Source organism: Sturnus vulgaris, chromosome 22, assembly GCF_052056855.1.
Source record: "Sturnus vulgaris isolate bStuVul1 chromosome 22, bStuVul1.hap1, whole genome shotgun sequence".
In the NCBI taxonomy this organism is placed as follows: domain Eukaryota; kingdom Metazoa; phylum Chordata; class Aves; order Passeriformes; family Sturnidae; genus Sturnus; species Sturnus vulgaris.
Genome location: NC_142264.1, coordinates 9157553 through 9184327, shown reverse-complemented (window position 1 = coordinate 9184327; position 26775 = coordinate 9157553). Strand labels below are relative to the sequence as shown.

At 48.0% G+C, this 26775-nt stretch overlaps 1 protein-coding gene across 8 annotated transcripts in view; it reads left to right on the top strand.

Moving 5' to 3' along the window:
* The window catches only part of EHMT1 (euchromatic histone lysine methyltransferase 1), a 118692-nt gene that overhangs the window by 23292 nt on the left and 68625 nt on the right, over nt 1-26775 (top strand). Inside the window, exon 2 of one of the 8 annotated variants that reach the window (XM_088177704.1) lies at nt 22454-22746. The exons of 4 other annotated variants lie outside the window; for them this stretch is intronic. In XM_088177704.1, the coding sequence (XP_088033830.1) occupies nt 22684-22746 (63 nt within the window). In that variant the 5' untranslated portion in view covers nt 22454-22683. Of the gene's footprint in view, nt 1-16623; nt 16754-22453; nt 22747-26356; nt 26508-26775 lie in introns of those variants that run through there. 3 more of the 8 variants (XM_014881005.2, XM_014881009.2, XM_088177708.1) reach the window with 3 other exon arrangements.

The window sequence follows — 26775 nt, the reverse complement described above, 5'->3', positions numbered from 1 at the left end:
CTGCTGGCATGTGCAGGAGCTCTTCCCAGTGGTGCTTCCTTCAGCTGCTGGGATGTGGCTGTGCCAGGGCACCCAGAGTTTGTGACTGCAGGAAGGACGGGAGAGTTTGAGCCATTTCCTGATGGAGGGACACAGAGCTGGATCCTGGATCCAGGCTCAGATTTGTGAGCTGCCATGAACACGTGGGCTCCTGATATAGGGGATCCTTCCCTTAGGGATGTGGAGCACTGGAGAACTGTCCTGTGTGGGGACATGGCTCACCCAGAGCCCTGGACAGAGGGGATTATTCATCCCCCACCTCCTCATAATCCATTGCAAACTGAAAGTCTGCCTTCTCCTGCTTCTGCTCCTTCAGGAGCCCCCACTAACCTGATCATTCTTAATCTTGTGTTATTTTCCAGATCATCAATTTGATTTCTCAGTCCTTCTACAGTCCTTAGTGTTCCTGAGAATCTGTGCCTCCATCAATTATCTCTGTTTCTTTTTGAGGCTGTAACAACCTTGAGCCACAGTTTCCATCCTATTTTTATAACTCATTCTGTTTATTAGAGGAGTCCTCCAGAAATAACTCTACAGTTCTTACCAAGGTACCCCAATTTTTTCTCAGTAAATAATTTCATCTCTTGCTAATATGAACTTGAAGACTCTCCTCTTCCATTTGTTCCCTTCTCCCTCTGAAGTTTGGGAGTGAAATACCTTTAATTTAGTTCATATGTGTAGGTGTACATGTATGTCACAGGGTGTCAGATCCCCATTTAACCATATTAATTGTGATGCTGAACATCTGCTGCCAAAGGCTGGTGTCTAATAGTGGCTACTTCAGATTTACTTCTGGTCCAGATGAGATTGGGAAGTGGCCTCTGTATCTTTTTGGGGGGTTTTTCTGATTTGCTATATTAAATAAATATATAAAGTGGCTCTAAGAGTGAAATGCCAGCCTTCTTCCTGCTGAAGGCATAGAGGCAGTGATTTGTGAGTCAGCAGTCCAAGGTTAACTCCAAAACTTCTGCACTTCCCTTGCAACTGCCATCCCAGGAAATCACTTCTCTGGAAAGGAAAATGAAAGAGACCTGTCCTCTGTTTTTCAGAAGTTGTGAATTGTGCTCTTGTTTAAGCTGATTATTTTATTTATTCCAATAATCCTCTCTTCCAGAATAAAGGAAAATTAATTGTCTTCCTGTTTCCATAATGGTTTGCCCTTCAGACAGTTGCCAGGCAAAGTGCTTAAAACTGAAATGAAAAGATGGTGAATGCTTAAAATCATTGAGCTACTGTAGGAACATGTTTGTATTTAATAGGGTGGTATCACACAGTCCCAGAGTGTTATTTGCTCTGGGTTCTGTAGGATTAGGAGGGGTTTTTTGTTTTTCTTCTGCTTATGAAAACAGGGTCAAGCCTGCTGTGGTAGATAGTGCAAGTCTTAGGTAGGATTTTGCTAGAGAGATGGACTGCCTGCAGCTGAGACCCTAAAATTATCCAGCATTAATGGGGAGAATTGTCTTTGGGCTTGGTTGTGTTTGTCTGCAGGGACAGTGCCTGGAGATGGGCAAGGACTTCCATCCTTCCAGGTGTGATGGGACAGGATTTCCCCTGCTGCAGCTTTTCACTGACACCTGCCTGGATCTTGGTTATTTTTAACTCTGTCTGGCTAAAAAAAAAGTTACCCGATTACTATGGGAAAATGCTGGAATGCTTCCTTAAAAGGCTCCAAAATGATGCAATGTTCAGTGATGAATCTCAGAGCTAAATGAGTGCCTTGGTGGGTGCGTTGGTTGGGGAAGGGAGTTCTGTGTTTTATCACCCAACACATTTATTTTTCATCCCAGGGCTGCTCTGGGGAAGGTGGTGTGAGAGCACAGACAGAGCTCCAGCTCCAGGTCAGCAGCAGGGCAGTGCTGGATCTCCCTTCTGCTTTGCTTTCCTCTTTTAACCCAACAAGCTTTGAGAAATAGGTAAAAACTAAAAACCTGGAGTTGGAGATGGTTGTGCTCCCAGTGGGATTTACTCTGAGGGTGGGTGAAGAGAAAACCCCAGTGTGGGAACCCAGAGCCTTGTGTAGTGACCAGGGTTTGTTGCCCAGTCATTCATGTCCCCACAGGCAGGTCCAGGTGGGGCTCCCAGCACAGGGACAGTGGAGGTGAAGCTCAGCTCCTGTGGATCCTGCTGGCACCACCCACACCTGGATGTGGCCCTGGCTGGTTCCTCATCCCACAGCCTGACTGCAGGCATGGGGCAGGTCCAGTGCTGTGTGTCCACACAAAAAACCACGTGGGAATAAATTCCTCATATCTCTCCTATGTTTCCCTCTCCCCTTATGTGAAATTACTCTGAAGGAGCAGAGTGTAATCCATCACAGAAGAGAGAAGGGCAGGAGTTAATTCATTTTCATGATCTCTCTGTAGCACTTAGTCCAGCTCATAGTGAATTGTCTGCTTGGCCTCTGCCTAATCCCATAAGGGACCCACTGGGGGAAGGCTGGGCAGGAAGGACCCGTGGCCCCTGGGTATTTGCATTAGCTGAGGAGCACATGAGATCATCTGCTGCATTTCCAGCCAGTTTTGAGCTTCTGTCCCAAGCAGGAGAACAACAGGGGCATCTCAAAACCATCCAGCTCCAGGAGACCACTGTGATCACCTGAGTGTCCCTGAGCACAGGGCAGGGAGGGAGCCTCTCCTGCTTAAGGGGAGCTTAGGGAATATAAAACCAGGTGTGTGAACAGCCTCCCCAGGTCTCACCTGCTCTGCCCTGCATGCAGCAGTCTTTTGTTTTCCTTTAAACATCAGAAACCCAGCAGGGGAATTCATTAACGAGAGTCCCCACAGACTTTGATTTTGCCAAACATTGATTTCAAATCGCTCTCCCTCTTCTTAATAGGTGAGATCTCTCTCCTCTCCCTGTTCAGACATCTTGGGAAGGTGTAGGTGTGGGCTGCAGTGGAAACCTGCCCAGATTTGTTCATTCTGTAGCTGATAGGGATTGCTTTTCCTTGCTTGGTGCCCTTGGCTCGTGCATAGCATGGAAGACAGAGGACACCCATGTGGCCAGCTCCTGTCTGTCGAGAGCTGCTGTTGATTCCAGTATTTTAGGCTCAGTCTCTTCAATCCCAGATGGAGCTGTATTTCCAGCTAGTACACACCCATACAGTTCATTGAGGGAGGGGGAAATGCTCCAGTTTGCAGCAGTCAGGGCCCTGATCCGTGGGCAGTGTCAGCTCCCTGTGCACGACGTGGGGAGAGGAGCCTGGATGGATCAGTCACGCTCTCAGTGAAATAACTCCGTGCTTGCTGCTGTGGCTGCCAGGAGGACTTTTGAAATGGCAAAGGTTGTGAAATCGTGGCAGGAAACACCAGAGGCCAGAGCTGAGCCAGGGGAGGAGCTGCCCCTTCCTACAGCATGGCCAGGACTGGAAAAGTGAGCGTTCTTGGCTTTATTTTTGCAAGACCCCTTCCTTGTGCTGCAGGATGCCAGGTGCCAGGCAGTGGCCTGGAGGCCTCTTTCAGATGGCAGGAGTTTCACAGATGTAGCCTTTGCTCCTGCTCTTGGATGGCTCTGTGCAGCAGGAGCTGTGTTTGGGACCTGGGGGCTGCTACCACTCCAAGGAGACAAAACAGCTTTTGAAAATGAATGACTTTTTTCTAGTCCCCACCACGGTACTGATAATCTTGGCCTTTTGTCTCCTGCTTATCCCTGGGAGGGCTTTTGCCTTTTCTGGATCTCATCCTGATCTCTTCTGGCAAAAATAAATCCTGGACTGGTGCTGAAATGAGTTATCTGATGTGCTGCATTGTCTGTGGCTGTGCAGAGAGGGGAGGAGCTGGTTAATGTTAAACACTTTGCTTTGGCCAAGGGCACCCAGGCTGCCTTTCTGTGTGTCCTGTCTAGCTGAAGGAAGAGGAGTTGATCATATTTGGGCATTGTAAAGCATTGGAAGGGGCTGCCCAGGGCACTGGTGGAGTCACCATCCCTGTAAGTGTTCAAAAACCATGTGGATGTGGCACTTGGGGACACGGATTAATGGTGAGCATGGGGGTGGTTGGACTTGATGATCTTACAGATGTTTTCCAGCCTTAGTGATTCTGTGATTTTCTCTTGGTCCTGTGATTAGGATTGATTATTGCAGAGCATTTCCATCATCCTGTGCCCTCCCAGCACATCAGGGCAGTGTCACATCTGCACAGGAGGAGCATGGGAGAGGCTGAGAGATCCCTGTCACCCATCCCCATCACTTACAGGCACCACCAGGAGCCTGTAAATGAATGTTTAGCACTGGCAGGATCACTGTGGGTTCTGATTTCCATCCTCAGCAGCTCATGGACAAGAAAATCACAGAATCCCAGACTGGTTTGGGTTGGAAGGGACCTTAAAGCTCATCCAGTGCCACCCCTGCCATGGGCAGGGACCCCTCCCACTGTCCCAGGCTGCTCCAAGCCCCAATGTCCAACCTGGCCTTGGGCACTGCCAGGGATCCAGGGGCAGCCACAGCTGCTCTGGGCACCCTGTGCCAGGGCCTGCCCACCCTGCCAGGGAACAATTCCTGCCCAATATCCCATCTAAACCTCCTCTTTTCACTTTGAAGCAGTTCCCCCTTGTCCAAGGCATCACTGTCACTAAATAATAAAAGTGCTGAAGAGCAGATGTTGGTAGGTGCTCCCTGCTTGTGCAGCTCCCTCAGGAAATCTCCTCCAAGTCCTGCCTTTGGGTGGGAACAACTTTTTCCACAGTCCATGGGCTGGCCTGGTCTGACTGGGTTTGTTTTGGGTATCTTTGCTGATATCCCAGGGTGGCTGCTCCATCCTGGTCCTGTGGGAAATTCAGGAGGAGAGGAATTCACAATGTAGGCTGCATCTGCATTAAAAATACATTTTTTTCTCCAATTTTTCTAAGGTCATTACTGTTGTTTGCTCTGAATGCTGTATTGTGCCTCTTCCTGGTTGTGGTTTCCTTTATCTCTTTGTACCTGTAATGTCACAGCACTGATCATGAGCTTTAAATATAAAATTTGAGCCATTTGGGAGGTCTGGGACTGGGGGTGGGGAGGAAGGGGAGGAGTTACTTCCAAAAATCTGGTTAAAAATCAAACTGCTGGATTTTGAGTGACAGTTCAATCATAGCTGCCTCTCTCTGTTTACTTTTTCTTGGGATTTGGAAACTCACACTGGGCCTGGATGTTGCAGTAGGAGATGGACACCTAAATTTGTGGTGTTTGCTATTGAATCTGTCTTTAGAGAGAGAACTGGAGTAATACATATTTATATATACATTTTATACATCAAATTAACTGCACAAACTCCTCTTACCAAGTCACTGCTGCATTTTGAAGCAGGTGGAAGAGTTGCCATGGCTGCAATGATGGTTATTGGGCCTTTTTGAGGTTTCCAGGGCTCAAAAAGGAAAAAAAAAAGTAAGAAAAAAAATAAGTAAAAAAAAGATGATTTAGATTTAGGGAAACACCACCAACAAAACCCCCCAAAACAAACAAATCTTTATCACATTTCCAATCTTCTATCTCCCCCTAGTTCCAAATGTGCTTTTTAAAGAGTTACAAATGCTTGTTGGCATAGAAACTGCAGAATGGAAGTGAAGCATGCAAATGTAAAAGGAGCCATTCTGCTGAGCAACATGGCCTGAGCCTCTGCAAAGCTGACTGAAATCTTTTACGAGGCAAAGAAAATTGTCCAGATGTTGCTTGAATTATAATGGCACTAAATATTTCAGTTTTTCAATTTACATAAATCCAAAGAGGCTTGAAATGCAGGGAATGCAGCTCCATTACCAGTGGGCTTTCTTTTCTTATGAAAGAATTTGTAGTCCAAAAATATTGCTAAAATGTGTTTGGCTCTGAGTAGTGCCAAATCCTCATTAAAACATGTGGATATTTCTGTGGTTTAATCTGTTAGAAATGCATTCAGGATCCAGTTATGTTAAATTAAGCAACAATATTGGCCTGGATGTTGTTTGAAATATTAAATGTGGCAGTCGGAACACCAAGCAAAATGTTTGCACATTTTAATCTCTCGATGAGCAATTTTTAAAATATTTTATTCCAAGGAATGATCAAGTGTGCTTAAAAACTGTCCCTGCTCTCCTCAAGCTGCTGCCTTGCCCCTGCCAGCTCTGTGAGCATCCATCCACCATGGGCTGGGGATGGATTTGTGTTGTGCCAGGAGGATGCTGCTCCCTTTGAGCATCCTCCTCACCCCCTTCCATGCTGTGCAGTTTCTGGATACACCCATGTAGGCCTCCAAAATCCTTGGGAATGTAAAAACCCAGCAAGGCCAGAGGGATTTGTCACTCCAGACTTGCTCTAAGAGGTTTTTCCTGCTGATGCTTTGCTCTGTTGGGGTTTCCTAAGGATTTTGTGGGACAGAACACCCCTGAACTTGCCTTGCTCCTGGTTAGTTTGTCCCTGTGCTGGTGGCTCTGGCAGGATGGAGCCTCTGTGCTCTAAAAGTGCTGTGGCAGGAGGGCTCCTTCCCAGCAGGGAAGGCCATGGATTGCAAGGATTTATTTGGCTTGCTGAGCATTTCTTTCCTATTTATTCCCCCCAAGTTGTTAATTGCCCCTGGTAAGGCAGGGCCTTCTCCCTGCTTTAATGCAGCCAATGCCAAGGAGGGAATTTGCAGTTGGGAATGTGGGAGTGGGTGGCACAGAGAGCCATGAAACTCTGCCTGTGCCCTGGGACACGTTCATAATACATAGGATATGGAAAATGTCCCTGTGGGAGGGCTTCTAATGGGGCAGGAGAGGCTGTTTGATTTTAAATCTGACACATTGCCGAAGCAATTCTACACTGGTGCCTTTGTAACCCTCATTTAAAGTTAAAAATGAGGGGAGTGGGGTATATGGGTAGGTTTTCTAAAGTCTTTGGTTTTGGGGCTTTTTGAATTGCATGGCTGCTTGTGCTGCATCAAAACGAGCTCAGAGCAGGATGGTTCTGCCTGTACCTGTGTGTGATGTGATAGCATTCACACCTCTTTGTTGTCAGACATCAAAAGGGTAGGACGTTGGTAGGCTCAAAATTCAAACAAGTTTGACTTTCCCTTTTTAGTATAAAGTTCATACTTTTCTGTGGGATAGTTTTGCAGCTTTGTTTTTTTAAAAAAAACCCTCCAAGCCCTGAAGTTCAGTGCAATTTTCTTTATTCTTTTAATTTCAAGCATATGCTAAGTTATATATATTAAAAAGAAAGTCAAGCTATATATATATATAACTATCTGATGATATATGGGGATGGTTAATGATTCATGATGGAAGAAAGCAAGTGAAAGTAGAAGGCAGAGTGGAACGGGGTCATTGCTGAAAATGTCTTCTCCAAAATAAAATGGGAATGTTGGGGAGGGCAGGCAGAGCTGCAGAGTGGGAAGGGAATCAGCAGCAATCCCAGTTTAGGCTGGGTTTGGTGGCTCTGGAATGCACCACGTGGAGGGTCCCACCAACACTGGGGGGCTGGAGGTGTCCAGGGCAGGGAACAGAGCTGGGGAAGGGGCTGGAGCCCCAGGAGAGGCTGAGGGAGCTGGGAAGGGGCTCAGCCTGGAGAAAAGGAGGCTCAGGGGGGCCCTTGTGGCTCTGCACAACTCCCTGACAGGAGGGGACAGCCGGGGGGGTCGGGCTGTGCTCCAGGAAACAGGGACAGGAGGAGAGGGAACGGCCCCAGGCTGGGCCAGGGTGGGCACCAGCAGGAATTTCCCCATGGAAATGCTTCTTCAGGGTTGCCAAGCATTGGAACAGGCTGCCCTGGAAATGTTCAAAAACGTGTCCCCAAAAACTTGGGAACATGGGTTAGTGTTGGCCTGGACAGGGCTGGGGGAATGCTGGGACTTGATGATCTTAGAGGACTTTTCTGACCTTAATGAACTTTGGGAGCTTTGATTAAGCAGTAAAGCTTGTTGTTTTTTTTTTAAGGGGGGGCAGCTGGGGCACTCACTGGGCTGTGAGTGAGCAGGGGGAGGTGTCAGTGCCACCCCCTGTTTTACCCACCAGCTTTATTTTTATTATTTGCTGCAAAGGGATCTTTGTCTTTAAGTTGGGTTCCTGGTTTTGCTGCACTGATGCTTAACAGTTCATTCTCCATGTGGACTAGGGACAACTGATTCAAAACTGAATTTTCTGACAGGATGCAATATATGCTTAATAGGGAAACATCATTAGCTGGACAGGACAAGTTAGGCCAAGCTTGTAGAAAAATCTTAAGTCTGAAATTAAGGCACTTAAGCCTTGTTGCTGCCTGTACCTCGAGGTAAGCAGCAGCAGGGTCCTCATTTTTAAACTTGCCCCAACAGAAGAGTATGAAGGAATTAGAGAAAGAAGTGGGATGGAGAGAATAAATTAGAAACAGAAATGTGAGAAAATACAGGAGTTAAAAATATGGGAGGAGAGTTTTGAAACCCAAGAGGGAACTTTGAACTCTGAGGGATTGGGCATCTGTGCATGTGAACAATTGCTAACAGGGAAAACTGATCCCAAAAAATGTTCAAGGGAGGCACTTGGTGATGGAGGTGGGAAGGTGGGGAACAGGTGGGGATGGCAAAGGGCTGGGAGGCAAATGCTGCTGGTTGTGTCTGCAGTGGCTGCAGAAGATTTCCTTTAATTGTCCTTCAGGCCAAGGACTAAAAAGTGATCCAAGAAAGTTCCTTGGGCCTGAATGTGGATGGGGTGATGAGTGGGAAGGACTGACCCTGCCTTTCTCCGTGGGGAGCTTCTCAGAGAGGCTGGAGAGGACAGGGCTCTACCAGGCTGAGAAACCTGGGTTTGAAGGTATCCCACAAACCTCGAGAGTGCTGGAAGGGAGAGGAAATCGAGCACAACTTTCTGGATGAAGAATCTGTGGAAGTTGGTGTCCCACACTTGTTTTATGGTTTTGTCACAGTCTTGCACTGTGCCCAGTGCCAAAAGTGTTGTGTTTGCATCAGGACACGTGGCTATTCCAGCACTGCAGACAGCGGTGCAGACAAAACAAAGGATATTTTGACCTTGAGAGCCAGTTTAAGATAATTTCCAATTTGATCCTTCCTAGCAAATCAAGGTAGTATCATTTTAACCTTCATGTAACCCATCTTTCAGCACAGACATGGCATTTGCAGTGAAGACACAGCCTCCATTTAATTCTTGATTATGTGGCAAGAAAGAAATGAATTGTGCAAGGTTAGATTTTGTGTCATGGTAAGTCTGGAAGGCCTGAGCTCAGTGAAGTTTCGTTTTTCCCGCAAAATTTGGCTTTCTCCTCTAGAAAAATACATGACAAAATATTTGATGAATTTTTTGATGAGATACAGGCTGAGTTGACCTTAATTGTGGAAGGATCTTGTTGCAATGCAGCTGTGCAAATCAGCACAGCTGGATCCATGGGGAAGTAGCTCTTGAAAACAAAATGATGGCAACAACCTTCCTTCTTCACGAGCACACTGACTGAAGGTGAAGTCAACTGCTGAGTGCAAGGCAGCATTACTGGGATTGAAATGAGCTGTAAGAACCTGGGAAAAACAAATGGATACGAATCCCTTGATTTACTGGACTGGGTGCCTTCCCTCCCTGCAGAGCAGGTCCTGCTGTATAAACACCTGGCAGTTATTTAGGCTGCTGTGTACAGATGATGCTGGTGCAGGAAGATTTGTGTGTACTCGTGGGTTTTTTGCTTGTGCATTGCAGTGAATGCAGCCTCGTTTTGTCTTTTTAAAGTCAAACTTTGATTTATGAGATCCATTCATTGCCCTTGGGAATGGGGCATGTTTAGATTCACAGAGGGATGTGCAGGGCTTTACAGAACCTTCTGCAATGCTTGTTTCAGTGTGGAGAGGGAGGGGAGTGTTAGATGCAGTTTGAAATGACAGGCACTTAGGGCTGCTTTAGAGTTGATCCTTAACTCTGTTCCTTCTATAAAGGACTTAGGAAAAAAATAAATATTGGTGCTCCAGGCAGGTCACAGCATTTTGGCCTGTAAATATCCAGCCTTGCAGGTTTTCCACACGTCAGGAAAGGGGAATATCAGAGATAGTGCAGTGGTGGTGGCAGTACCTGAGGGATATTCCCTTTATATCCACCTGGCTGGTGTTGTTACCATGATGTGAGTGGGGCTTTCCCTCCTCCTTCCTTTAGGGAGGAGAAAATGGCACGGAGCAATTCTGCTGCTAGCATGGGGATAGCTCAAAGGCTTAGAGGCATTTGTGTTTTATCTCAGGTGCCTGCTGATAGACCTGCTCCAGGAGGGAGGGGACAGGACGGCTGTCCCAGGGCAGCTCCCTCTGTCCCCTTGGGGCTGCCAGGGCCTGGGGGGAGGCAGGGAAAAGATCACAAAGGATTTGACTTCCTCACGGGTTTTTGGTGTGAAACACTGTATCGCTGAGCCTAAACGAGGACACTTTTATTCGGCAGCTTTCCCACGAGTGGCATTGTTGTGGAGCGTCCTGAGCCCATGGCTGTGGCTCCCAGTGCCCTCCCAGTCAGAGCCATCTGCCATGGAATCTGTCCTGAGGGCCAGGTGATGCTGGCCAGGTGATGTTGGCCAGGTGATGCTGGCCAGGTGATGCAGCAGCTCTGGGCTCTGCTCTCAGAGGCTGCAGCAGGATCAGCCCTGTGGGTGTGAGGAGTGTGCTGGGGTGATGCTGTCACATCCCCCCTCTGCTCCTGGGGCCTGCCTGTGTATCCTCAGCTGCTCACGGGATGTTTTTTGGGGGACCAGGTTCTGCCCCTGGCTGGCTTTAATTTGGCTTTTGCATGAAGACATTGCTGCAGCTCCATCCCCCAAGTGCAGCACAGTCATTTTTGAAGCTGCCTTGGTGCACTGGGCCTGGCTTTGAGCTCATGATCCAGCTGTGAAAAGTTTCAGGTGAAACTCCAGAGCTTTCAGCTACCCAGTTAATGTCTTACAAAAGTGCTGGAGGAAGGGAAGCTGACTCCAGCAGTCCTTGAGTTTGTTTAACTGGAGCTCAGGAGTGATCAAGGCTGGCATTTGGCTTCCTGTTCCAGAAGATAAATACTCAGGATTTATTTTTCTTCCTTATTGCCTGTCTGCTTTTATTTTATTTTATTTTATTTTATTTTATTTTATTTTATTTTATTTTATTTTATTTTTATTTTTATTTTATTTTGGTATTATCACTGAATCAGAACAAATGACTTCTTGTTTTTCCTCTGGGGTGAGGCTGTATGAGAGTGGAGGAGAAATTTCCAAAGGTTCATTATACTTTTGATTTGAATTCAGCAGATCAGCACTGGGAGGAAGAGTCTGGGCCCTGTACAGCCCTTTCCTGTTTCTTCTATAACAAAAATAGTGCAAATAGTCTTTTTCTCAGTGTGCAGAACTTCTCCCTGGTAGAATCCTATTTTCCCTTGCTTTACTTCCCAAACAGATTCTGGTTGCTGTGGCCAAGAGTGGGCAGAGGAGGAAAGGGGCTGCTGGGCAGATGTTCTGCAAAGTTCATCTTTCCCAGTCTCTGGTTCACAGCTCTGAGGGCTGCTTGTTACTGCACATTTTGTGGTTTGTTTGGTTTTTTTCTTCCTAGTGTTTCACTGTATTTTGAGTCCTTCAGTTTAAACTGTTAACAAAATGAAGCTCTGTGCCTCCTTGTGAGGCAAATGAATGGGTTTTATACAGGGGGGTGGGAAGGGGAGAGAATTGGAGTTATTTTTGAAATAGTGGTTTAATTTTTGTTGTGAAACCACTGCTTAATTTTGAAGTGTACTGACCATTTGCCTCTTCCTGGAATGTCTGTGCATGGGGAGGAGATGTTCTTCTAGAAGAATGGTGTGGAGCTCTGTCAGGGGAGTTTAGGCTGGAGCTCAGGGCAAGGTTCTTCCCCCAGAGGGTGCTGGGCACTGCCCAGGCTCCCCAGGGAATGGGCACGGCCCCGAGGCTGCCAGAGCTCCAGGAGCGTTTGGACAGCACTGCCAGGGATGGACAGGCTGGGATTGTTGGGGGGTCTGGGCAGGGACAGGGGCTGCCCTGGGTGATCCTGGTGGGACCCTCCAGCTCAGGATATTCTGTCATTCCAAAAATAGATTTGAAAAACTTGATCTGAACTGGCCGTCCAAAATCAGTCTGTGACTCTTGATTTAAAATTTATTTTTTTGTTCTACAGAGCTTTCCTGTGGGAAAGCATCACAATGAACTCATCAGTCTTAGCCTTGAGCTCCAGAGACTCTGCCCTCCAGAATACAGCAAGGTGTAGTGTTGTGGCTCTGGGAGCCCAAGCAAATAGGATGGTTTAATGCTTTGATTATTAAAATAAATCCCATGAATGTCACCCCAAATTCATACCTCAGTTCACAGGTCTCCATACACACCTGGGGCTCTCAGCATCCCTCAGCTCATTGTCCCTCCCACACCTGCAATAGTTAAATTTGATAAGAAGTGGTGTCATCTCCCTCTATTTCCACATTTCCATTTGTTTGATCCCATCTTTTCACCCAAGCCTGTGCCAGATGTTTCATGCATCTGCATTAAAACCCCATAATGGAGCTCATGCCCCAGGGGCTTTGACTTGCAGCCCAGTTATCTGACAAAACATTTCTAAGGAGCTTCTCAGAATTTATTGCTCATGTTGGTTGATTCCAATGTGTCTGACTCCTTTTATGAGTCTGGCCTGTGTTCTGGTGTCACAGATTCACCCACATGGCATCCACCCACTTTCAAACTTGGCAATGGGCATAAAGAGCTCCTTAGTGACTGCAAGGTCACTGTTCTGCATAAATATTTCCCCTCCCCTCCAAAAACATGTTGGTTAAGGGAATATCAGACAGAGGGAGAAAATACTGATGTGTTTGTTCTGTACATTACATGGTTTGGGGTTTTTTGGGTTTTAAATAATGGAGGATTTTATTCAAGGGACCTTGATGTGCTCAGACTTTACTGGAATTTAAATTTGACTCATCTCATATGGGCTGTCCAAACACATTCCTTGCTGGCCCAGCTTGGCCAGTAGAGGTGACTTGGTAAACCAGCAGCTGAGCATGACTTCACATCAAGTTCTCCTGTACCCTGTTCCTCTGCTCCATACATTAGTGAAGGACAACTCCAGAAATCTTTGGCAGTTAATTCTCCAAACTGATTTTCCCTTCTGCAGAAGCAGATGCATTAGTATTGCCTACTATTCCCATCTTTTATTATAAATTGCTTTATAAAGTCCTAATTATTGTTACAATATCTCTAAGCAAATCACCATTTCTTTTTTATCTGGTGATGTTTAGATGTTTTTTCAGTATTTACTCTGCTTTTGATCAGGAAGAACTAGATGGCTTTTCTTGGTCTTCCCCCAAAATTCATTCAATAGTCTCCAAAACTCCTTCAGACTGTGGCAATGGTTGGAATAAAAGTCAGTAATTACAATACTTGGGAAAGGATACACATTGTTGGTAGTCTGGGAGATTTGTTTCCAGGACTCCTTGACAGCAGCAAGATTGGAGCCTTGAGCTGGTGGTGCTGAGTGCTCTTCAAACCACTGTGTTGAAAAAAGATTTAATTTTTCAAGCTTGAGGGTGGGAGTTCTGCTGAATATTTGCAGGGTTTGGGGGTTTTGTGGTGCTTTTTGTTTCCAGATTGCCCTCCAGGTGATTGGTCCTACTGTGGGCATGTTGAAGGGGAGAGCAAGGCTGCTCTGTCAGGAAAGTGGCTTTGCCAAGCTTGGAACCCTTTTGGAATACCTGGAATACCTTCAGTCCAGGGCCTGAAGTGTGAAGCATCCACATATGAGATTTAGTGCTGGCCACTGGCTCCAGTAACAGCTCTGGGATTCTCCAGGGACAGGGAATGGCGAGGCTTTGTCCCTTATGTGGAGGAAGGAGAGTTTTCTTGCTCCTGTCACCTCCTGTTTGTGCAGCTCCCAGTGATCTAACAGGAACGGGGGAAGTTTGGAGCTCTGTTTTCTTGGATGTGAAGATCAGATTCTCAGGTAGAGATTGCAACCCAGCCTCAGCCCAGGTGTGCTGGGAATGACCTCTGTGCTGAGCAGGCCTCGGGGAGGGTGTGTTTGAGGAGCCATAATTCCATTTGCTGTTCCCATGTGGCTGGTTTTCGCTGTTGCTGATGGATTTGTGAGAGGTGCTGAGCTCCTGACAGAGGCTCTGAAGGGTGGGGGCACTGACTCCCTTTGTAAATGAGCCTGTGGATAACTCAGCTCTGACACTTTTGCCCTCCCTCCTGTTTCATGCCCTCACAGAGAGGTTGTGTGTCATTGCTTTGGGATTTACTGCCTTCCCTGGGAGGATCTGGTGGGAGTGAGTCTGGGAGAAGAGTTATGGCTGCACAGAAGGTCTGGCTTCCCACTTCCCTACTGCATGTCTTGGGGCAAAGTTGGGCTTAAAACTGCCAAAACATATCTACAAGGTGTTACCACCTTTGTTTTTTATGAAGCTTGTGTTGATTCTTCAGCCTGTGTTGGAGGCAGGTGTGTTTGAGCTGTGTGTCCTTTGGAGTGATGTGGCAGGAGCAAGACAGGATTTCCCTCTTAGATTATTCCTCCACTGGACCCACCATCCCTAGCCCAGGGTAAGGAATTCGCTCTGAGTTTTGCTGGTTTTTTTTTCTACCTGTCCCCAAGGAAACAATATAAATGCTATGCCTTGAGTGTGCATCCATTGAGGGAGAATGGGATTTTTAAATAGTAATGAACTCTGGTTTTCCCTTAGTGCAGCAAACCAATAGTTCATTAGTGAAATACATTATCATTCTCTTATGAACCCTGTTGGTAGGTGAATCTGCTTTAATTCCTTTGTATCAGCAAGGGCTTCAGGTATGGATGTCTTCGTTACCTAAAATAAAAAAAGGGAAGAAAGCAATGCTTGCAAATTGGCCTTTGTTTCCAAGGAAACAAATTTGACATGCTTGAGCTGTGCGAGATGCAAACACCGCTCGATTCAGCAGACATGCCTCGGGATTTTATGGTCTGAATATTATTTTTAAACTACCTCCAATTTCCAGGCAAGGCAGAGGGTGGGAATAGAATTTGTTGGCAGGGTTTATCAGTCTGTGCTTAATGATGGCACTGGGCGGTACCTGGGATTGCCCCGTGTGGCGTGGAGGGAATTGATCCTGATGAAGATCCCTGGGAAGGGACAGCCTGGGGCCAAATGGCCTTTGGTGACATCCTTCAGCAGGAGGAGAGGTCTGAGCAGAGCTCAGCACACTGAAGTAGTGTGGTTTATCCTGGGTCACTTTAACCAAATGTTTTGTGCTCTAAAAATATTTCAGTAAAAAGCAGCTCGCCAGCGCCTGGCGTGCCAGCCTGCCTGGCGCTCCCGAGGCGGACACGGGCCCAAAGAATTTGCTAAAAAGCTGTGGCTTGGTGTTGAGGACTGGGCTGAATTTATCAGGGAAGGGATGAGGGAACAACATCATGAGTTGTTTGCGTAGTGCATCTGGCACAGATGTGCTGGGGCCTGATGAAAATCTTGGCTTGAACTTGGCTCGTGGCATTGCACAGAATGGCTGCAGCGTTGTTGTGATTCCCTTGGAAGTTTTGTTCGGGAAAAAAAGCTGGTTTGGTGTTCAGCTGCCACCCTGGTGTTTCCTGAAATGCTGTGTTGATAAAGTCACTTGTTGTATTTTTGAATTTTCCTCCAACTCCAGCCCTGGAGCAGACAGTGCTCGTGTTCCACGGGAAGTGAACATCGCTCGGCAGAGCACACACAATTCACGGATTTCAACATCCAGAGTTGGTTTTGGCCTGGGCCCAACATGAGGAACAGGATATATATGTTCCAACTGTCTTGGGATTGAATAACCAATTTTTGCCCTGGCAAAGCTTTACTTTTATACCAACTGTCTTTGCTTTCTGGGGTAGTTCAGTGAGCTGGAAGGGATCAGTAGGAGACATGCAAAGGATATGTGGGGAAATACAAGTTTTTAAGGAATAGTCAAGTTCCATGTGCTCATCACTCAGAGTATGCAGGGCTTTATTCCCCAAATGTGCTCCAACATTGTTTGTCTTTCATATTTTTTTGTTTGAAAACCTGGAAAGAATTAAAAAAAAAAAAAATCCTCTATTAATTCTTCCTCGAAACAGTCCTACTGCATCGAGGGGATAAGGCAATGATGGAGGAATTTCAGGGCTGATGAATTAAAAACAAACCTCTTAAAATTCAGGTCCGTAGGAAAGCATAGCATGAAGTGTGTTACACTGCAGTCTCTTTCCCTCTCTTTTATCCTGCTGTTTAACTTTCTTGCAAATGGAGTTAAAATAACCTTCAAGGAGTTCAAGGTAGACTGGGGTAGGTTTAGCTTTAAGATGGCTGGGAAGCACTGTTTGCATTGCCAGCTAAAAGCCTTGCTTGAAGCCCGTTGAGGGAAAGAATAATATTAATGGCATTTCATGAAAATATTGTAATTTGTGGAAGGCCCAGAGTGACAAATTGGCTGGTTTGAGTGTCACTGGGAAATGCTCTTTTTGCACAAGGCTTGCCTGAGACAGGATTTTCCTTGCTTTTGTTCTAAAACGAGATGCTTGCTGCCTAAAAATGCCTGTGATCCCTGCAGCGAGAGCTTCGCCTCCTTGACAAGAGGATGGGAAGAGGAAGGTTGGCCGGATCGGGATGAATCCTGCACCTTTTTTTTTTTTTTTCACCCCTTTCTTTTTTTTTTTTTTTTTTGCTAATGACACTTCCTTATGCTTACATTTCATTAAAGCTCTGAAATGGCTGAAGATCAGCCCGTACTGAGCATGCTCCGGGGTGGAGGCTGCACCCATGGAGTGAGATGGATTTGTGGCTGGAGGAGGGATAGGCCTGGAGTCAGGACCTGCAGGGACCCGCAGCCGGGATGGAGGTAGGGCAAATCCATGGGTTCCTTGCCGTGGCCCTGGGCTGGGGCAGCCAGGAGACCGGCTGGAGTGCAAACTGTTGGAATTGATTCAAAAGCAGCGCAGTTAAACCACTGACACGAGATGGCTTCAAACGCTTCCTGCGGATCCGCGGGGAGGGGTTTGGAGCGCTGACCTTCGCTGGCTGCCTGGCCTGCCTGGAGAAGGGACCTGTGCAATGTCAGGGTGGTGACATGAGGTGACAGCAGGCAGGGGCTGCAGCCAGGGCTGAGCCTTCATATTGGCAGGCACGTGATTGCGTCTCATCGTGGGCTCGGGCGCTAATTATTATTATTAATGGGGAGCCTCGCGGGGCTCAGACCTGCTCCGGGCGCTTTAAACCCAGATCCGTCTGGGACTGTGGGAGGGCGAAAGAATGTTCAACTCCAATTCCCCTCTTTCAGACTTATTTTGCATTCCAGTAATGGCAAACAAACCTTGCCACATCAGGTCCTCCAAACTGGGGTGGAGAGGAGGGAATATGCACGTTTATTCCTTTGGCTGAGAGATTTTTCTGCTTTCTGCTTCTTGCAGGGGTTTAATGTGTTGGTGAGTGGGTTTGGGGGAAGGCAGTGTGAGTTGTGCTCGGTTGGGCTCTTGGATTTCACCCGTAGTTGCCAGCTTTTTACAAGGAATGTGTGAGCACCAGCAGCTATGTGCTGCACAAGCCGATTGACTCCAGTTGTTGTACAAGCACGCTGTGGTGGTGAGGTGCCAATAAAACATTTACATTGGCTCTGGATGTTTGTGTTAGCGAGGTGTAGGGGAGCTCTGGGTTGCTGTGGAGCAGGGGGACATCAGCTCTCTCTGACCTGTCCCCTGACACATGGGAGGTGTGGCACAGGGAGCCCACCCGTGTTCTGGCCTGGCTGAAGGTACAAGGTAAGGTTTGCTCTGTCAGCACTGTGGATCCTTGGGTGGTACAGAGTTATTGTGTTGGACTTTCTGAGCAGAAATCTTTGTGATCTCGGGCTGTCTCTGTGCTGTATGGTAGATCAGCTCTTCCTTCAGGGCACCTCTGGCCACTTTTCACAGCACTGTTCAGGGAACGACTTGATAGATTTGATTTTATTTTTGATTTTATTGCTGTGTCCCAGGTGATGGGCATTCTGCATGATGAGTCACTTCATTACCTAAAGTAACTTGCCTGTTTATTGCCTGCTTCCATCTTTCTTGTGAACCCAACTCTTCTCGGTGCTTTCTGGGCCTGTTTTGCTACATCAGCTCTGTGCTGAGCTGGTGACCAGCTTGCTTACTGGGCTGACTTTTATGTTCCCTGCATAAAATCCTGATGGAGCCCAGCTTGCTGGCCAGGCAGAACTTCTCCTACTCTTTAATGGTCACTGGCTTGTTTATGGCTGGATGAATGCACAAAGGGAAGTGTTTCTGTAAAACAAACGGCATTGTGATTGTACAGCGAGAGGGAAAAGGGCTTAATTTTCTTTGGCTCAGATGGGGGCTGCCTTTATGGCTTTGCAGAATTCACCCCCGTGGCTTTTCCTCCTTGTGTGACTCTGGCAGTGGAGACGATCTCAGCCCCAAGTTTTCATGTAGGGCCTGCTTCCCTTGATGAGGAAATATGACTTAATCAGTTTCATCTGCTGGAAACCCACTGGTGTGCTCGTTCCTATTGTGCTGTGGGAAGGTGTAAGGTAGCCTTAAAGACCCACTGCCACCTTATGGCAGTTGCTGAGAAGCAGCGTCTGTGGAGCCAATTCTGTACACACATCATGCTCGCTCTATTTCTCTGCTCCTCTTAACCAGAGATATTTGCATGGAGGCAGGAGCTTTGTTTTTACTGAGTTCATCTGCTCCTTCTGTTCCTTGCAGAAATTTGATCAAGTCAGCAGGATGGCTGGGAGAGCCGTCAACAGGCACTGCTCCATAGCAGCTCCTGGTGTGGGGAGAGACACAAAGGCCTCGTGGAGCACTGATTCTCCTCCACTGAAGAACTTGCTTGTTTTCATGTCAGTGCCTTAATCCTTAAAAAAAATAGGTGTGAGGTCAAAGAACAGGGCCACGCTGAACATGTGAGGCTTGTTGGCAGGATCTCCAGCGCTTGTTGCAGCAGGAGGAGGAGGAGGATGGAATGTGCACAGCCATTTTCCCAGCCTGCTGCTGGCAGGGCACTGCAGGATGGCTTTGCACTGACAAATGGGGCCACTGTCCCCAAATAAACCAATAAAATGTTGGTCTGTGGAGCTGTGAGTGTGCTGGAAGCATGAGCCTGCTCGCTGTGCTGGGGGTAGAGAATGGATTTAGGACCCTTCTCCAGCAAGGCTTTGTTTGTACTGTAGGAGCTCTTGATATGCCATAGCTGAATGAAGGGGAGAAATGGTGGATTTAGAGCTCCAAAATAGAAGGAGCTGTGGTTACTGTAAGTTAAAGCTGAAGGAATTTATAATTGGGAACTGTTAGGAATACAGTATGTTCTAAATTACAGCTGTCTGGCCAATATGCTGCTAAATAAAGTTCTAGGATTGCCCCGTAAATGAAATATTCAACGCATATTCTTATCAAAACATAGCAACATCTCCCAGAGAGCTCAATCTCAATTGCTGTCCAAGAGGATCCTTTTTCTTTTCCTTTTTTTCCCTTTTTAGCGTGTATGATTTACTCAGTGCAGCATCCCAGGGAACATTTCTTGTTTCCTATTAAGTGAAAACAGTTTTCAACTCTGCTGGGGAAAAGGGGAGAGGAAGGGAGATGGCTTGGAAGCTTTGGGGGAATAAAACCAGGTTTTGAAAGATAGGGAAAATTCTTATTCCAAAAGATGCATTAATGACTTCCTGTTCTTTCAAAGCTGTTACCTGCACCTGGAGGTGGACATTGGAGGGTGCTGGGGATACCCAGTGTGTCTTGGGACATTCTGATTAAGAAATGTTGTATATTACAGTTGAAGAGCAAAAGGAACGTTTGAATAGCTTGTGGTGGAGCTGGAGAATGTTTCTGTGCTGCTATAAACCAATCAGGATTCCAGCAGAAATGCTCATCTCATACCCAAAGTCCCTTCAGCTTTTGGGATTGCTTCTGAGGAGGCTGAAAGGGAGTATCAGATTTGATCAACTGGAGGGTCTGCAAGAGGAGGAGTCTGATGGAAAAAAGGAAATAAGGAAAACCCTCTGTAATTTGCAGAGCTAAATATTGTTCTTCCTATAAAAAGAAAAACCTCCCTTTGCTTCCCACTTGGGTTTCCCCTGCAAGAGAGCTGTGAAAATGCTGGACTTAATGGTGCCATTAAGCAAGAGCCCTGAGGAACCTGTTGTCCTTTGTGAAGGGAGGTGTTTGTGCTGCTCCTTTCCTCCTGAAAATGTGGGATTTCTGGAAGGGGTGTTTGAGTCTTCAATCAGAGAAGGGAGGCTGGAGAGCCATGGAGTGAAAATACCCTGTGGTCTGTGAGGCCTGGCAGCAGTGTTTGGGTGTTGGGCATGGTGGGGAGGCTGCTGGAGAGCATTTGGGTTAAATAAAGGGCACAACTTCTCGGGACACAGGCCTGTTCTCATCCTCCATCATCAGCAAAACCTCCTCCCCAGCCAGCCTGGAAAAAGGACTGTGACTGCTGCTGTGCAGCACCCAACCCCTGCCAAGGGGGACAGGGGGGTCCTGGGCAGGAGGCACCTCTCCCACTGCCAATGGCTGTGCCCTGGAAGCTTCTTGCTCCTTTTGGATGACATAAATGTAAGATTTCACTGACTGACAGCCGGGCATCCCCCGTGGCAGAGATGCTGCTACGGCACCAATCGATCACTTTACTCAAGTTGGTTGTTGAAACATCTGCAGTGCCCTGATGAGCTCTGCTTTTTCCTTTTTGTTTCTAAACAGTGTTTAGTGCTTTCAAGGGTGGTCATGGGATGTGAAAAGCGTCTCTGGTAGCATCTGCTCTCAGTGTATATTTAACCTCAGCAGTGAAAACATGTCTGGTGTGGAGATGTGATGGGGAGGCTGCGGCTGTGCCGCCGTTCTCCAGCGTTATTTTATCTTAGAAAGGGAATGTTGACTGTGGTGGATCATTGACACTGTCTTTGTTAATATCTTCGTTTCTATTTCTGGGCTTTTAATGAAAGCTTGGTAATTTCATGCTGCAAGGAAGGGCAGCACATCAACTGTTTTAAAGCCATCTTTGGTTTGAAGTACAGTAATCTTTTGATGCAGTGGATAATGCAACTTCTGTCTGCATAGCTGGGGTTTGTTGCTTTTGTTTGGGGATTTTTGAATTTGTCTTTAAATGAGTTACCTCTGCACCTCTCAGCGACGGAGAGAAAGGCCAGGAAAATCTCATTTTGTGTATATTAAAACTTAAGATTCACATCAAACGAAAAGCCGGTGGGTGAAAGAGCGATCCTTTCTTTATACTGTCACCTCAAATACTCCTTGCCTATGAATTTCAATCATCTCGATTTAGCCTTGTGTGTTTTAACTGTTTAGTAGTGAAGCTTCTCCAAAGTGTGGAGAGGAAAACAACATCCTCATAGCCGAGGGAGATCCATAGCAGCTCTTTGCTGCTTTAATTATTGCAGCTCTGCAAATGTGCCTGGCCAGGGTGGTGAAGGAGCTGCTGGGACTGGAGGAAACGTGGCTTGTGGATGTTCCCAGCCTGGCAGAGCCGGCCATGGCTGTTGTGCTGTGCTCAGGCCTGGTGCTGGGGCAGGGCAGACATCATCCCCAGGCTCCTCCAAACCTCCCTATGGCTTTAGATGGCTTTTTCCTCCCTACAGTGCAGGCTGCTCCCTGCCCTCCCCAGCTCACCGTCACACATTACACTCCAGTCTTCACTGTAGTTTTAAAGAGAACTCTCTCTGAAGGAGGACGCTCTCTGGTGCTCTCCTCTTTGGGAAGCTGTTTTTCCTTAGGCCAGGAGCACATGGGTGGTGCCAGGGGCCATGTCGGAGTTTCCTCTTCCTTCTGGCCTCTTCCCGAGGTTGCCGGCCGCCCTCCCCCTGCTCGGGGGGAGGTTCTCCAGCCTGACACCCGGCTCCAGCAGCCTCCTGCTCCTGCCTCCCATAAATGCCAGTCTTCCTTGAATGCCTTCCAGCCTAGCTCTGCTTACAGATGTTCCTGTGAGCTGTTCTGGCAGTTTTACTGGGAGCCTGAGCAGATATGAAGGTTGCCAAGAGTTTGTGCTTAATTGTGAAGTGGAACAGAGACAAACTACTTTTATTTTGAAGCTAAAATTTCTTCTGTTATCTTGCTGGCTGGTCCAGCAGTATTGTAGAATTTGACATATGCTGAGCTTAGAGCTCCTGCACCTCGTAGTGAACTATCCCTTCATTGGGGTGAGGATGAAGATGGATCCATGAGGGTGTCCCTTCATTCCGTTCCCCCCCTGCTCTTCCATGACTATGTTTGTGATAACCTTTCAAAGTCAGCTGTACCAGGTCAGGTTATTAATCCTCAAAGTGAAAATGATCTCCCCTTCAGATCAGCAGCTCGGATCTCGAAGACACTGTCTTGGACACTGCTCACTGCATCAGTTTAACCCGTGTTCCTTCACCCCAGCCCTCAGAGGTCGGGGGCTTTGTTAAGCTCAACAAAATCAGCCCGAGGACATCCCCAAGCCACTCACGTCCCTCCCTGTCCCTCCTGCCTCTCCTTTTCCCACGGGCAAGAGCTACTCTTGAAGGCCACGAGACAGCACTCTGGTTTAAAAAGCTTTCTCTTTTTTTCAGGCGAGTGATCAGTTTTGAGGCCTGGCGCCCTGTCAGAAAGTTGACAGATGATCTGCATTACCGGTGCGTCCCCGGGATGCCCGGGATAATCGCGCTCCAATGGACGCCCTGGAGCCGGCAGGTTCTCTGTGAAATGGCTGCAGTGGAGGGAGCAGTGAAATGGGCTCTTCTGGGCATGCTCACTCTGTAGAGGGAGCTTTATCACATGAGCAGAAACTGAATCACTGCTCATGAGGATCTGGAATATGCAACTCTTGGAGTCTTCACCAGAAGAAGACAACAGCTGCCCGCAGGTACCGCAGGGTCCGTCCACCTCATGTGCCTGGCGAGGCCCTGGCAGGGCAGGCTGTGTCCTGCTGGGGAAGGAGAGGCCTTGGAGAGGAGGAGCAGAGGCCGGGGAAGCATGGCCGGGGTTGTTCGTTCATTTGTTTGGATATTCCTGCACGTGGCTGCCCCATGTGCGGGAGGGCAGGAGGCTGGGATGGACCCGTCCTGCTGGGATGGATATTCCTGCTGGGATGGACCCATCCTGCTGGGATGGATATTCCTGCTGGGATGAATATTCCTGCTGGGATGGACCCATCCTGCTGGGATGGATATTCCTGCTGGGATGGCTCACCCTGCTGGCATGGGGTTCCATGGGCTCAGCACCTGGCATTGCCGCCCCCAAACCTCGGGCTTTGTTTCCTCGCGCCTTTCGTTTGTCTCCTGGGGTGGGGAGGCTCACTCGGGGTTTTTTGGGGGTTTTTTGGGGGAGTTTTTAGGATTTGTTTGTGCTTTTTAAGTGTGGAGTTTCTGGGAAATTCTCCAAGGAGCCTCCCTGCTTGTAGCTCTTAGAAGAAAAAGGAGCAAAGCCTGGGGTGCCCGAGCTGCTCGAAGACTGAACTTCTCCAGGGGAGGAGAGAGCCTGTGGCCACATGGCACCTCCTCACTGGGTCTCTTTTGACAGCCTCTGCCTTGGGCTCACTTGGGTGGAAGCCAGAGCCAACAATATTTTACCAGGAAGAAACAATCTTTTTTATTTTGGGGTGACTTCCTCCCCTGTCTCGTCTTCTTTTTATTTTTTTTTTTCATAGTAGCAATCCAAGGAAACAGCTGATTAAAAGGAAACATCCCTGGTTGATTTCATGGCAGGAGGTCCACGCCTGCAACATGTTTTAAAACTCAGCCCCCTGGCTCTGTCCTTGCGATTTTTATTTTTTTTTTTTTGCTCCGTGATTTGTGTTATGTGCAAGAAGTCTGTTGCCTGCCACAGACCTCGGTGAGATTTGGGATGGACACAGAAGGTCCCAAGGCCGTGGAAGGCACGGACATCCCTGCAAAACACTGGCCTGAGCTTGCTGTGCCCCAGGGAGACCCTCAAAGCTGCAATGCAGACACAATATTGAATTTTCAATCAAGGAACAAGATGTGAAGATGGCATTTAAAAGATTAGAGAGCTTACACAGCCAATCTATGATACCTAATCTAAATATCTATCGTGTCTCCACTGGACTATAAATGTGCTCGTTGTTCATTATCCAGAAGAAAAGGAAAAGGCATCAGAAGTCACGAGGAGAGAGATGAAATTTCTCTTTAACAGTGAAGAGCTGAGGCCTTGACCTGCTGCCTGAGCAGCTCCACCCAGGGAGAAAATGGGCTTTGGGCTTGATGAAGGCTGAGGAGGCAACCAAAACCCTGCTGAGGTGTGTGAGGTGTGCTCGTGTGTGATGGTGACCACAGTGACACCGGTGTGGCACAGGCTGAAAGCGCCCAGCTCTGTCCCTGCCAGCTGGGGCCCTTTGGAAGTGTCTGCAGAGATGCGGAAAAGCCTGACCTACTTTGGAGAGAAGAGAGCTGCCGAGGTCTGGGCTTGGCACTGCTTCTCAGCAAGGGTTAAGAGCCCAAAGTGGGGCCTTTGGGTCTTGGTTTTGCTCCGTTTCATTTATTTAACTATCTGTGCAGTGCCAGCACGAGCTCTTGCCCTTGTCCCAGAACATGTTTGGGTAGAACAGGGCTCTGTGGCACACGTGGGGCATATTCCTGCAGCTCAGCCTCTGTGAGACCAGCCCTGGGCAGGGGGCAGAGGCAGCTCCATGACCCGGCTTCCCTGAGCTCTCCCATGTGGTGCTGCTATCTCCTAATGAAAGAAGATTGTGTGCACCTCATGCGACGGCAGTGAGTTGTTTTATTCAGGTAAACAAGGAGTTTTAAGGAGTTCCACTCTCCTGGCCAGCTGGTTTGGGGGAGGGCTGGCTTGGTTCCTGCTGCTCCTCTTTGTTTTGCTTTTGCTGCTTGTCCCTGAAGTTTTTCCTTCTCACCTTCCCGCTCCTGGAGCTGAGAGTGGTCGAGGAATGGCCGCAGCAGGAGAGTGACCGTGTGTTGGGGTCAGCCCAAAGGCTCAGGGCACTGATGGCGTGTGCTCCCTGCTTGCAAGCCTTGGAAGACCATATGTTCCTGCAGTGACATGGAATGTCAGTGATTTGGAAACGAATCCCTGAGTATATAATCCTCAACTCCCGTTTTCAGCCAGTTATTTTTTCTGACTCCTCTGAATTCAGAGTTTTGACACCAACCCCTCTTTGCAGACCCTTATGGCCCATCATGTTTCCAGTGGGATTTGTCCCTCTTGTGCCCGTGTGAGCTGCTTGGTCTCTTGGGTGCAGGATACGTGTCTGGCTTTGCTGTAGGGTGGTGTTGGTCCTGGAGGGGGGCAGAGGAGGAGAGCAGCCTGCCAGGATTTACAGTAGTCAGGAAAGCAGCAGGAGCGAAGCTCTCAAACTGTACAAGCTAATTGGAAAGCATCCATTAGAAAAAAAGAAAAGGAAAATATGGAAGGAGAGAAAATGTTGAGCAAGCTTTTAAAAAAATATCCTGGACTCCAACACAACAGCTTGCATCCTCCAAAGCAGGTGATTTATTTACGTTTTTCCTTCAGCCCCCATCAGGAGGGGGAAGGACGTGGAGAAGGGTCGAGGCAGTGGGGGTTAAGAAGGTCTGACGTGCAAGTGTCCTCCCTGCAACGCTGCCATACTGTGCCTGAGCAGCACAGTGACTCTTGCAAAGGAAGCTTTTCACAACTTGTCCTTGTTCCAAGGATGAGGAAACCTCCAACTCTTCTGGCATTTTCTCTCTGTCATAAGTCAGAGCTGCTTTCACCTGTGAAGTATGATCAGCACAGACAGGGAGAGGGCTGGAATGGAGCGGGGCTCCGAGCAACCTTGCAAGGCTTTTCATGGAGTTCTTGGTGTTAAATGAGGAACATTTCCCCTCCTCCTCTCCTCGTTTTCCTGTGTGGCTGCAAAAATACTCTGGTTTGCATTTAAAGGAGAAAACTGTATGTGCTGGGACTAAGCCAACTTGTTTATTTAAGGGAAATACCATATTTTCCAACCCCTTTTCTCACAGAGGAAGGCTCGGCAGAGGATGGCAGACTGGGCTGGGGATTATATTTTTAGGTGACATCGAAGCACAGTTGTGATTCAAAGAAGCTAAAAATCATGGCTGGCATTTTGCATCGAGCCCTGCGAGTTCCTCCTCCCCACAGCCCCCACAGGGGTTAACCTCTCCCTCCAAAGCAAGTGGATTTTCACCTAAATCAAGGAGGAAAAAAGAAACAAAAACCATCATAAAAAAACAACAAACACGCCACCATCACCCCCCAGGCTTCTCCTTCTCCATGCTTTCGCCGTTTGCCCGTCCCCAGGGGGGTGTTTGTGGCGGGGCCGGGGCGCGGGGCAGGGACACGGGCCCTGTGTCCCTGTCAAAAGATGGCAGGTCCGTGTGTCCGTAAACAATGCGGTTATGAAATGGCAGCGCGGCCGCGCTGAGCATGCTCGGGAGCTGCCTGTAGGGGGAGGCGAGCCAGAAAGATGATCTAATTCCGTGCAATTCTTGGGATTGAAGGAAAAGACCAGGCTCCACTCTTAATGACAGAGCAGAAAAACCAGGCCCCACGCCGGGGACGAAGCCCGTAGGCCATGGAGGAGAGGGTGTGAGGATCTCCCACCTCCAGGACTTCGGGTGCTGGGCAGCGCTGTGTCGCTTTCTCGCCCTCCAGCAGAGTAAGGCCTTGGTGAGGTTTTGCTGTAGTTATTAGAGGGACAGGCCCGAGGGTGCAAGTTTTATGATTATGATTATTTTCATTATTATTTTGTCTTTTTTTCCCCCCACCCTTCTCCCCGTCCGCTTTCCCGGCTCGCAGGCACCGCTGTCTCGCTGCTTGGCCGCTCCATGGCCGGAGGTGACCCAGGTGGAGGTGGTGTGGGCAGCTCAGCCCGGTCCTCGTGGTCCCACGGGAACCCACGAGTGGCTTTCCCTCCTCTGCTGCCCCACGTGCCCCT